The 12,729-nt window shown below is 34.0% G+C and overlaps 1 protein-coding gene and 1 pseudogene across 1 annotated transcript; one reads left to right on the forward strand and one right to left on the reverse strand.

Annotated features, from left to right (window-relative positions):
- Nucleotides 1-8,608: 8,608 nt before the first annotated feature.
- Nucleotides 8,609-9,680, forward strand: LOC149178993 (histone-lysine N-methyltransferase, H3 lysine-9 specific SUVH6-like; annotated as a pseudogene).
- A 922-nt stretch (nucleotides 9,681-10,602) lies between these two features.
- On the reverse strand, nucleotides 10,603-12,289 carry LOC149178994 (histone-lysine N-methyltransferase, H3 lysine-9 specific SUVH6-like). Its single transcript, XM_089422317.1, has 2 exons — nucleotides 10,918-12,289; nucleotides 10,603-10,880 (listed from the first exon to the last, which is right to left on the reverse strand). Exons 1-2 carry the CDS (start codon nucleotides 12,287-12,289, stop codon nucleotides 10,603-10,605), a joined length of 1,650 nt encoding a protein of 549 aa, XP_089278443.1.
- Nucleotides 12,290-12,729: the final 440 nt, after the last annotated feature.

Consider the following 12,729-nt stretch of genomic DNA (forward strand, 5'->3'; position numbering starts at 1 on the left):
AGTTACACCTTTTATGGACTCGTTAAAGCTTTAAATGACATCGGATTCATCACCATGATGGACATGAGCTTCTCTTTCCTAGGGATCATTAAACTTACTAGGTCAGATTCATGCGAAGGATGAACTTACAGTGTAAGCACATGCTATCCATTTCAAGCTTGCGATAAAAAATAACTAGGGTACATGCTAGAAATGGTGGGGAAAAATTGGAAATCCTATTAATCATATCGACAGCTCAGGATTGAACATGACACTTTTTGTTTTATGTCGGGTTTGGATACCCTCACTTCACCATTGACTTTCCTGGGTCGGGCCGTTCACTTGACCTTCCATTTGATCTCTACCATGTCATCACGACCACCGATCCCATGGATCTGAAATTTCCAAACTCTGGAATTGGGTCGCCGACATGTTCAAGAGTTAGTCCCTCTGCAGTTACACTTACTCCTGATTCTTTGTACCATCTAAAATCATTTTCCACCGTTTGTCTAGTGTCGATGATGTGGGATACATCATGGCCCTCCTCTGACATGGTCACTTCCTGTAAACTTCAAATCATTATCTAGGAAGGTGACCGAGAGGCTCCCTTCTAGTACCTTAGAGCTTGCCTGCCCTAATGGCAAGTTCTTCGCACTCGATGACAAGTTCACGTCATTGGCTTTCAATCGAGTGATTTGACAGGTGTTTGACATGAGTTCCTTTATTCACATTCTGTAAACTGTGCTGCCAGTACCTTGAGAGCCATTGTCATTATTGGTGGTTTCTCGCACGCTTGTTAACGATTCACATCATTGACCGGTAATCAAGAGAATTCTTGGCATGTTTGACTTCAACACATTCATTCATGTTAAGATTTGTACTTTTATCAGGTCGTTTGGAGTGCAAGACCATCGGCTAAGATTACACAAGTTCACGTTGCGAGGTGATATGACATGATCATGTTGACATACATGTCTCTTTCACATAGATGGCTATGACCATACCATGAGTTTTTATATGTGATCTATCTCATTATTCAATGGATGTGACCATACCATTGTTTAGTTATGATCATTTCTCCTAGATGGTTGTGCCCATGCCTTGGATCCATTTACATGATCATTCTCTGGATGGTTGTGTCCATACCACGATTCATGTATTATTATTCAGATTTTTCAGTGATGTATATGTATCTATGCTTGCTTGTAGGTTCTTCGACGATGGACTCTCGCTCGCCACACGCACTTGTAATGCATTTCACTCCTTACTCTAGTTCGGCCTTCATGCTTTAGGGGGCATTTGTTACACAACATTCTTTCACTGTCCTTGTACTCCCCGTAAACAATCCTAGAGGACCTCTACAGTGAACCACACATGCTTCCCCCTCCTCAAAAATCTCCCATTATGTCCCTCTTCATGAGCAGAACAATTCCCTTTTGCATCATTTCCCAAGAATATTTTGTTTACCCCACTTTACAAGACCGACGCTAATGACCCCTATCCTCCTCGCGCTGATATGCAGGGATTACAACTATCCCTAGCGACGATCGGATCGATTGAGCCCTTTCTCAGTCTCATCGATCCTCCTTTGGAATTTTGTTTAAATATGGATTCGAAGCTTCGAGCTCTAGAAGCTTTGTAACGGAATTTTGGTAAATGGTTAGGTTGGATGGAGCTGAGGAGGTAAGTTTGTGCTCCCTTCCCCTATTAGGATGGAACTAATCTAAGAGATAAGGCCTTGTCCCATGAGAAGAGGAACCATCAATCAGCAAGACATCTATAGTATGAAGTTTTCTAGTGTATGTGTGAGGGAGAATAATGTGCTTTGGTGTGATTTGAGACTAGAGGGAAAGAGGCCTTAAAACCTCTATTGTTGGGGCTCTTGATGAAGTGCTAGCAAAAGTGTGGGAACCCGAATACGTGAGAGGAGACCAACAACGTCAAGGCCTCGGTTGTAATTTCTTTTTTATCTATATAAATGCAACTATCTATTGATTTCCTACATGAAGTTTCATTTTACATCTTTATGGGTTAATGTTCCTTGACATGTTAAGTAGGCTGAATACAATATTGTATGCTATCCTGTTTGTTGTTTGCTGTTGTTTTCTTCTTTCAGTTGTTCGAAGCAAGGAAACAAAAGATGGTCATCACCAAGCAAAATAGTGTTCTAAGAGGTAGGCCCTCTTAATTGATTCTAGCTTAAGGAAATCTTCCATAGATTGTCTATTTGTGACTAGACCCTCTCTCTCGGGCTCGAGGAATTATTTGTGTCCGCACTTAGAATTTATGTGCATCACACCTCTCCACATAGATTTATTTTCACAAATTATATATTGGTCAATTGTAATAAGGCTAAAAGGACATATGCAACCATGAAGTAGGATCCCATGTGGGTGTGTCTCTAAACATCACATCTCTAACTCATAAATTTCATAATCAACATTAATTTATAGGTTAGACTGACTCCAATCTAATCTTTAAAAACTATCTATTTCTTTAAATCTTAAAGGATATCAAAATCAATGGCATACCAAATTTGAGATATATGATTGCAACTTTCTTAAATATAATCTAATTTGATTTCTTACAAGATTTTGTAATAGCATCATGAATGCTCCTGTGCAAACTCAGAGACTTTCCAATGAAAATAAAGTTACAATGATATTCTAAACTAAATAATGAGAGTTTTTCCTTAAGATGATGTACAAGGGTATTTTATTGGAAGTCCTTAAAATTCGTGAATGGGGAAGAGACTCCTAGTTGGTGTCATGTAAATATTAATCGTGCAAATATTTTATTTTAAAATGCTAATTGATTTTTCTATAAAGCTTAAATTAGAAGATGTGATATTATTAAATAATATATGAGTATTTAATTTTTTTTATAAATAATTAAATTAATTTAAAGATATTTTAATTAATAACTATATGTAAATAATATGTGTGTGTATAACTAATAGATTTAGCGTTCTAAGAGGTAGGCCCTCTTAGTTGATTCTATCTTAAGGAAATTTCTGAGTAGACCCGCTCTAATGAGCTTGAGGAATAGTTTGTGGGTGCAATTAGAATTTACGTGCATCACACCTCTCGACCTAGATTTATTTTCACAAATTATATACTCGTCAATTGTAATAAGGCTAGAAGGACAGATGCAACAATGAAGTGGGATCCCATGTGGGTGTGTCTCTAAACATCACATCTCTAGGTCAAACATTTCATAATCAACATTAATTGAGAGGTTAGACTCACTCCAAAATAATCTAACCAAAATAACCTTTAAAAACTATCAATTTCTCTAAATCTTAAAAAATATCAAAATCAATGTCGTACGATATATGATTGCACCTTTCTTAAATATACTTTTATTTGATTTCTTACAAGGTTTTGTAATAGTATCATCAATGCTCCCATGCAAAGTGAGAGACTTTCCGCTCAAAATAAAGGTACAAGGGTATTTTATTGGAAGTCCTTAAAATCCGTGAATGGGGAAGAGACTCCTAGTTTGTGTCATGTAAATATTAATCGTGTAAATATTTTATTTTAAAATATGAATTGATTTTTCTATAAAGCTTAAATTAGAAGATGTCGAATTATTAAATAAGATATCAGTATTTAATTTTTTTATAAATAATTAAATTAATTTAAAGATATTTTAATTAACAACTATATTTAAATAATATTTGTGTGTATAACTAATAGATTTACATTAAAATGCAAATTGATATTTTTCAAAAGATATATGATTATTAAAAAATATCATTATTTAAAGTTTAATTCTTTCAAGTAATTAAGCAAATTTAAAGATGTTTTAACAAATACTTTTATTTTTGTACCAGAAGATGCTCTAGAGTATATGGAGATGTGTAAATGTTAGATGTTAAATTTAAACATTTTTTAAATTCAAATTGTGTTTTTATTAATAAAATTATGAAGAAAAATAGATGAAAGAAAATGGAAATATATAGATCTCATTAAAATATATGAGATATAAATAATAATTATAAATTAAGATCCATTTTACAATATAAATTAAAACAATAATTCCATAACTATATTTAAATGTAATTAATAAACACATATAAAAATTAATACTTATAATATAAGAAGATTTTAAACTACAAATATTCACCCAATTTTATGTTATTAACTTGTAAATAGGCTTTGTGCCAATATTATGAGCCAACACACAACTTACCATTACCACATGCCCAAAAACCATAACTTATTTAAAAATCATAATATTTTATAAGTACTTTATTTTAAGTTAATTTGACAACTTCTAGAAAAGTATTTTATTTTAAGTTATTAACTTCCAAATAGGCTTTGTAACAATAGTATGAGTGAATACATAGCTTATCATTACCACATGCGGAAAAACCAATAACTTATATAAAAATCAAAATATTTTATAAGTAATTTATTTTAATTTAATTTGATAACATTTTTAAATTAAAACTCAATACTTACAATAAACTTAGATTGTTCTTAACTATGGATATTCAACCCAAGGATAGGGCCTAATGGTTAAGAGCATTTCTTTGGTTGCAAGAGGTTACACTTTAAAAAATGGAGCCTTGTAGAGTATGTATGTCTTACTAGTCACTAAGTGGGTCCCCCTCAAACACCAATATTTTATAAATATTTTATTAAAATTTTATTTTATAACATTTTCAAAACTAAAGCTAAAAGGAAAGAGGACCTCATACACCAATTTGGTGTAAAATTGGAAAATAATGATAATAATAACTTGTAAATAAGATTCATTACAATACAATGGTTTTATCAATTCCACTTGGTAGAAAACCATAACTCATTTCAAAATCAAAATATTATATATATAACATTTTCCAATTATTGAATTTAGGCTTCTGTGATCCATATCAATTTAGAGAAGAATCTTCGGTGAAAGTCACATAGAGATAATTTTTTGTCGATGCTTTTCGAACCAACCACTGTGGTTCATCATGAGGACAAGTTGAATGAGCAGATCTTGCTATGCATTATAAATAGATCAGGCAGAATATCGAGGTAACAGCTAGATTTGACCAGGAAATGGCTAGTTAGACCAAAATATTTATTTATTTATTTATTTTTATTCAAATGAGTTAATTAACTCATTTGAATAAAAATAAATAAATAAATAAATATTTTGGTCTAACTAGGTCAAATCTAGTGTTACCTACGATCTATTTATAACGCATAGCAAGATCTCCTCATTCAACTTGTCATGACGATGAACCACACTGGTTGGTTCGAAACGCATCTAAAAAAATTATCTCTATGTGATTTTCACCAAAGATTCTTCTCTAAACATTTTCCAAATTAAAGCTAGTAGGGATTGGTAGCAGTCACTTCCCATACACTAATTTGGTGTAAAATTAGATGATAATAATAATAGTAATAATAATAGCTTGTAAATAGGATTTGTTACAATAGGATGGGTCAGTACCATGGTTTTATCAATTCCACTAGCTACAAAACCATAACTCATTTCAAAATCAAATTATTATATAGATATTTTATTTTAATTTTATTTTACAACATTTTCCAAATTAATGCTAAAAGAAAAAGGCTACTAGGAGATGTTATTGTGGTGTAAATGCTTGTAAACATTTACATTTGGGTGAATTGAAAAATAATTAAATGTTAAAAGTAACTCCCACTATAAATGTTCACAAAAAAAAAAATTAAAAGAATACTAATAATAATTATCAATAAAACATAAAACTAAAAATAAAATCAAGTATAAAATATAAAATTAATAAATATATTTATAATTGCCCAATAGGATAGAATAGATGGTAATGGGGTGAAAGGCTAGTGTAGCCAAGGCCCGTGGGAGTTGCACTCTCTCAAGCCAAAGGTCAAACATGTATATATCACTTCATAAAAAGCTATAATTATAATTAATAATAAAACAAGCTTAGATTTATCTTAATAACTTGTAAATAGGATTTGTTACAATACCATGGTTGAGTACCAAGGTTTTATCAATTCCACTTGGTAGAAAACCATAACTCATTTCAACATCAAAATACTTTATTTTAAGAGGTTAGAGGTTAGAAAATGGAGCCGTCACGAAGTCGGTCCACCTCATACACCAATTTGTTGTAAAATTGGATAATAATAATAATAACTTTTAAATAGGATTTGTTACAATTCCATGGGTGAGTACCATGGTTTTATCAATTCCACTTGGTAGAAAACCATAACTCATTTCAACATCAAAATATTTTATAAATATTTTATTTTAATTTTTTTATAACATTTTTGAAACTAAAGGTAAAAGGAAAGGGACCTCATACACCAATTTGGTCTAAAATTGGATAATAATGATAATAATAGCTTGTAAATAGGATTCGTTACAATACTACCATGGGTCACTACCATGGTTTTATCAATTCCACTTGGTAGAAAACCATAACTCATTTCAAAATCAAAATATAATATAAATATTTTATTTTAATTTTTTTATAACATTTTCCAAATTAAAGCAAGTATGCATTGGTAGCGCTTCGAGCTCATCCACCAATTTGGTGTGAAATTAGATAATAATAATAATAATAATAATAATAGCACCTTGTAAATAGGATTTGTTATAATAAAAATGCTCACAAAAATAAAAAATAAAATTAAAAGAATACTAATAATAATTATCAATAAAAAATAAAACTAAAAATAAAAATAAAATCAAGTATAAAATATAAAATTAATAAATATATTTATAATTGCCCACTAGCATAGAATAGATGGTAATGGGGTGAAAGGCTAGTGTAGCCAAGGCCGGTGGGAGTTGCACTTTCTGAAGGCAAAGGTCAAACATGTAGGTATCATTTCACACAAAATTATAATTATAATTAATAATAAAAGGAGCTTAGATTTATCTGTAGGTATCATTCCACACAAAATTATAAATTATAATTAATAATAAAACCAACTTAGATTTATCTTAACTAGATAAGGTTACAAAATTATAATTATAATTAACTATCAAAGCAACTTAGATTTATCTTAACTGAGGATTTACCAAGCCTATGGAGGGATCAAATCTCTTGAGATGCAAAACTTCTTTTAGAGTGAAAAGAGACACTTGGTAGATCTAGAGTTAAGCTATTTTAGAGTGAAAAGAGAGACTTCCTAGATCTAAAATTAAGATGGAACTAGATTTGACAATATATATAATAGATGAAATTAAATTTTTAAGAGTATTTTTTTAGTTAATTTTAACTCTAATAAAAGATTTAAAAAATTGACTTTAAATTGTTTAATTTATAAATTTTATTAATAAATATGTTATATTCCTAAGCCATAAGTATAAAAAAACCATATACAATAAAGCTAAACAACCTAATTGAATTTATTAAACAGGAAACAATGGTCACAAACACACTTAAATAACGTAACTTAATTGGAAACTAAACTGACCACGTAACTTGAATAACGTAACTTAATTGGAAACTAAACTGACCGACTATTAATTTAAAAAATTGACTTTAAATTGTTTAATCTATAAATTTTATTAATAAATATGTTATATTCCTAAGCCATAAGTATAAAAAAACCATATACAATAAAGCTAAACAACCTAATTGAATTTATTAAATGGGAAACAATGGTCACAAACACACTTAAATAACGTAACTTAATTGGAAACTAAACTGACCGACTATTAATTTAAAAAATTGACTTTAAATTGTTTAATCTATAAATTTTATTAATAAATATGTTATATTCCTAAGCCATAAGTATAAAAAAACCATATACAATAAAGCTAAACAACCTAATTGAATTTATTAAACGGGAAACAATGGTCACAAACACACTTAAATAACGTAACTTAATTGGAAACTAAACTGACCACGTAACTTGAATAACGTAACTTAATTGGAAACTAAACTGACCGACTATTAATTAAAAACCTAATATTCCAACCTAATAAGACCCAAAACACAATAACTTAATTGAAGAAAACCCAAAACACAATAACTTAATTGAATTTTTTTGAAGCTAGCATAATGGTCACAAACACACCTCGTAACTTAAATAACTTTAACTGAATTTCGAACCTTGACCGATCCACTATTAATTAGAAACGGAACATTAGAACCCTAACATGCCCCATATTGATTAATGAGGACGTCGACCATACGACATGGACTTGAAAGAATCCACGTATTAAATCCCAAGCTCAAAGTGCCAATCGTGGTCAATTTGGTGCTAATCCACACGACGCAGCGTGTTAGCCTCGGCGGGGTCTGCAACTGTACAAGTCTTTGATCTAGCCAGCGTCCTCTACATTGTTGAGTTGAAGCTCAAGAGAAGAGAAAGTGCAGCAAGATCTGCGATACGGAGTAAGTTTATCACTCACTTTTTCTTTCTTTTAGATTTATCAAAAGGCTAGATCAGTAAAATCATAAGTTTTGTCACAACATCATAAGTTTTGGTGATATTTTCAACTGTACGAGCTGTAACATCTCCACACGACGCAGCGTGTAATAATTGACAAGGACGACAACAACAACGGTTCAGAGGAAAGTAACCTTATTCCTAAGCTTCAGAAGCCAATCAAACCATCTGCAGTCAGGGATTTTCCTCCTGGCTGTGGGAGGTATGCATCTCCTGTTCCACCTATGAAACCATCTGCAGTCAGGGATTTTCCTCCTGGCTGTGGGAGATATGCATCTCCTGTTCCACCTATGAAACCATCTGCAGTCAGGGATTTTCCTCCTGGCTGTGGGAGGTATGCATCTCCTGTTCCACCTATGAAACCATCTGCAGTCAGGGAATTTCCTCCTGGCTGTGGGAGGTATGCAACTCCTGTTCCACCTATGAGTGTCAAGGTACGACCTAAAATAGAGAAGGCTAATCAGGTGGCCCATATGATCAACAAAGGATATTCTTATAAAGGTATGTCAACCCTAAGCAGCTCTCTTCAAAGAATATCAGAACCGCAGATCCACTCTATCCTTCTAGGCTTGTGACAAATGCCCCAAAGCTTCCCCCATCTAATCCAGTTCCTAAATTTGGAAAGGCCCATACCCGGTCAAAAGTTAAAGAAACTTTGAGATTATTTCAAGTGACTTGCCGGAAATTGTTGCAGAATCATGACACCCAAGTTCAAGAACGTGCACTAGCTGGTAAATGTTTGCGTGTCGATCTAAAAGCATCCAAAATGTTAAGAGATAATAACCGGTATGTCAATACGGGTAAACAAAAAGTTGGAGACCAATTTCATTATAGAATTGAGCTCTGCATTGTGGGTCTTCATCGGCAGACACAGGCTGGGATTGATTTCTTGAAACAAGGAAATGTGACACTGGCTACCAGCATCGTGGTATCAGGTGGTTATGAAGATGATATAGACGGTGGGGATGTGTTGATATACACTGGCCATGGTGGAAATAACTACAGTGGGGACAAAAGGCAGATCAAACACCAGAAACTTGAACGCGGAAACTTGGCTCTTAAGAACAGCATAGACAGGAAGACACCCGTGAGAGTTATCCGTGGATACAAGCAAAAGAATACTGGAATTCATGAAAACAGAAAAGCCACCGTCAATGTAATATATACATATGATGGCCTTATGATGTGCAGAAATACTGGCTTGATAAAGGGGCATCTGGATACTCAGTATTCAAATTCTAGTTAAAAAGACAGCCTGGTCAACCAGAGCTGGGCTTGAAGGTAGTGCAATTTTGAGGCTGGTGCAACCTCTGACTTGGTGGAAGATGGGGATTCACTATTGATGCAGCAGAGTGTGGAAACGTGGGCAGATTTGTTAATCATAGTTGTTGTCCTAATCTGTATGCACAAGCTGTTCTTTATGACCATGATGACAGAAGGTTGCCACATATCATGCTCTTTGCTGCTGACAACATTCCTCCTATGAGGGAGCTTTGTTATGACTATAATTACGGTCTGGACCAGGTTTGTGATTCTGATGGTAACATAAAAATCAAACCCTGCTACTGTGGCTCTTCATAATGCATCAGGAGGATGTATTAAGTGACACGAAGTTCTCGTTGCAACATTTGATATACAATTAGGGATTTTTGCTGTAATATTTGATATACAATTACGGATTTTTGCTGTAATATTTCATATACAATAACGGATTTTTGCCCAACTACTGAACCATACTCTGCATTCATAATTGTTTTGCTTGTTAAATTTGCTTCAATCAGTTATTCAATTAATCAGCAAATGGCTTTTTCTGATTTCTACAGTCTATGTTTATTTGCTCTTTAACCAATGGTATCTTGAGAATGAAATAGGTGGGTATGGCATTGATTCCTATATATCTGCACCTGTTCCAACACAGTGTATATTCTAAGAATCAATGCCATACCCACCTATTTCATTCTCAAGATACCATTGGTTAAAGAGCAAATAAACATAAACTGTAGAAATCAGAAAAAGCCATTTGCTGATTAATTGAATAACTGATTGAAGCAAATTTAAAAAGCAAAACAACTATGAATGCAGAGTATGGTTCAGTAGGTGGGCAAAAATCCCTTACTGTATATGAAATATTGCAGCAAAAATCCCTAATTGTATATCAAACATTGCAGCAAAAATCCCTAATTGTATATCAAATGTTGCAACGAGAACTTCGTGTCACTTAATACATCCTCCCGATGCATTGTGAAGAGCCACAGTAGCAGGGTTTGATTTTTATGTTATCATCAGAATCACGAACCTGGTCCAGACCGTAATTATAGTCATAACAAAGCTCCCTCATAGGAGGAATGTTGTCAGCAGCAAAGAGCATGATATGTGGCAATCTTCTGTCATCATGGTCATAAAGAACATCTTGTGCATACAGATTAGGACAACAACAATGATTAACAAATCTGCCCACGTTTCCACACTCTGCTGCATCAATAGTGAATCCCCCATCTTCCACGAAGTCAGAGGTTGCACCAGCCTCAAAATTGCACTGCCTTCAAGCCCAGCTCTGGTTGACCAGGCTGTCTTTTTAACTGGAATTTGAATACTGAGTATCCAGATGCCCCTTTATCAAGCCAGTATTTCTGCACATCATAAAGGCCATCATATGTATATATTACATTGACGGTGGCTTTTCTGTTTTCATGAATTCCAGTATTCTTTTGCTTGTGTCCACGGATAACTCTCACCGGTGTCTTCCTGTCTATGCTGTTCTTAAGAGCCAAGTTTCCGCTTTCAAGTTTCTGGTGTTTGTTCTGCCTTTTGTCCCCACTGTAGTTATTTCCACCATGGCCAGCGTATATCAACACATCCCCACGGTCTATATCATCTTCATAACCACCTGATACCACGATGCTGGTAGCCAGTGTCACATTTCCTTGTTTCAAGAAATCAATCCCAGCCTGTGTCTGCCGATGAAGACCCACAATGCAGAGCTCAATTCTATAATGAAATTGGTCTCCAACTTCTACTCCAGGAACAGTTCCCACAATTTGTTTACCCGTATTGACATACCGGTTATTATCTCTTAACATTTTGGATGCTTTTAGATCGACACGCAAACATTTACCAGCTAGTGCACGTTCTTGAACTTGGGTTTCATGATTCTGCAACAATTTCCGGCAAGTCACTTGAAATAATCTCAAAGTTTCTTTAACTTTTGACCGGGTATGGGCCTTTCCAAATTTAGGAACTGCATTAGATGGGGGAAGCTTTGGGGCATTTGTCACAAGCCTAGAAGGATAGAGTGGATCTGCGGTTCTGATATTCTTTGAAGAGAGCTGCTTAGGGGTTGACATACCTTTATAAGAATGTCCTTTCTTGATCATATGGGCCACCTGATTAGCTTTCTCTATTTTAGGTCGTACCTTGACACTCATAGGTGGAACAGGAGTTGCATATCTCCCACAGCGAGGAGGAAAATCCCTGACTGCAGATGGTTTCATAGGTGGAACAGGAGATGCATACCTCCCACAGCCAGGAGGAAAATCCCTGACTGCAGATGGTTTCATAGGTGGAACAGGAGATGCATATCTCCCACAGCCAGGAGGAAAATCCCTGACTGCAGATGGTTTGATTGGCTTCTGAAGCTTAGGAATAAGGTTACTTTCCTCTGAACCGTTGTTGTTGTCGTCCTTGTCAATTATTATTTTCCCTTTCCCTCCAATTTTATTCAGAGGTTGACTATAATTAGCATTGACACTCTTACCATACTTGAGCTTATGTAAATGTAGATTTTTCAAAGCATCGTCTTCTTCACTTGGGCGTTTACCCAAAATGCTCTTACCAGCAGCATCATATTGGGAGCAATCAGGCTCACCAGAATATCTGAGAATGTTATATTCCGTTTGGTTTCCCATTCCCACTTCAGGGATCCCCTACCAGAATATATTATATATTATTTCGAACAGTTCCTCCTGTCCATATAAGAGAATGATCAACAGATTGACAAATGTTTCAAAAAAGACAGGTGCAGAAATCACTAACACCATAAAAGCTTGCAATAGGATCACCATAATAGGAATAATTTTCAAGATTCAAGCAAGGAAAATAATTAAAATAACACCATAAAGGCGTGCAATAAGATCACCATAGTAGGAATAATTTTCAAGATTCAAGCAAGGAAAATAATTAAAATAAAAGAGAATTTCATAATACAATTAAGAAAAGATCAACTACATTTCACAACAAATAATAAATAATTGCATAAAACATCATATCTATGATGTTTATGGCATCTCCAGTACAGGCCAAGATAATATTTCAGAATGGTCGAAGCAAGGCATTTGACTTAGGAAGC

This window comes from Pinus tabuliformis, chromosome 4_1 (assembly GCF_031772625.1).
Source record: "Pinus tabuliformis cultivar Carrire ecotype Pingquan chromosome 4_1, CPIR1, whole genome shotgun sequence".
Classification (NCBI taxonomy): domain Eukaryota; kingdom Viridiplantae; phylum Streptophyta; class Pinopsida; order Pinales; family Pinaceae; genus Pinus; species Pinus tabuliformis.

Excerpts from the sequence above, each read along its gene's own strand:
- LOC149178994 (XM_089422317.1), bottom strand. The coding sequence starts at position 12,289 with ATGGGAAACCAAACGGAATATAACATTCTCAGATATTCTGGTGAGCCT. Across the intron at positions 10,881-10,917 it reads GCTGGGCTTGAAGGCAGTGC|ATGGGGGATTCACTATTGAT; the intron begins AATTTTGAGGCT and ends ACTTCGTGGAAG.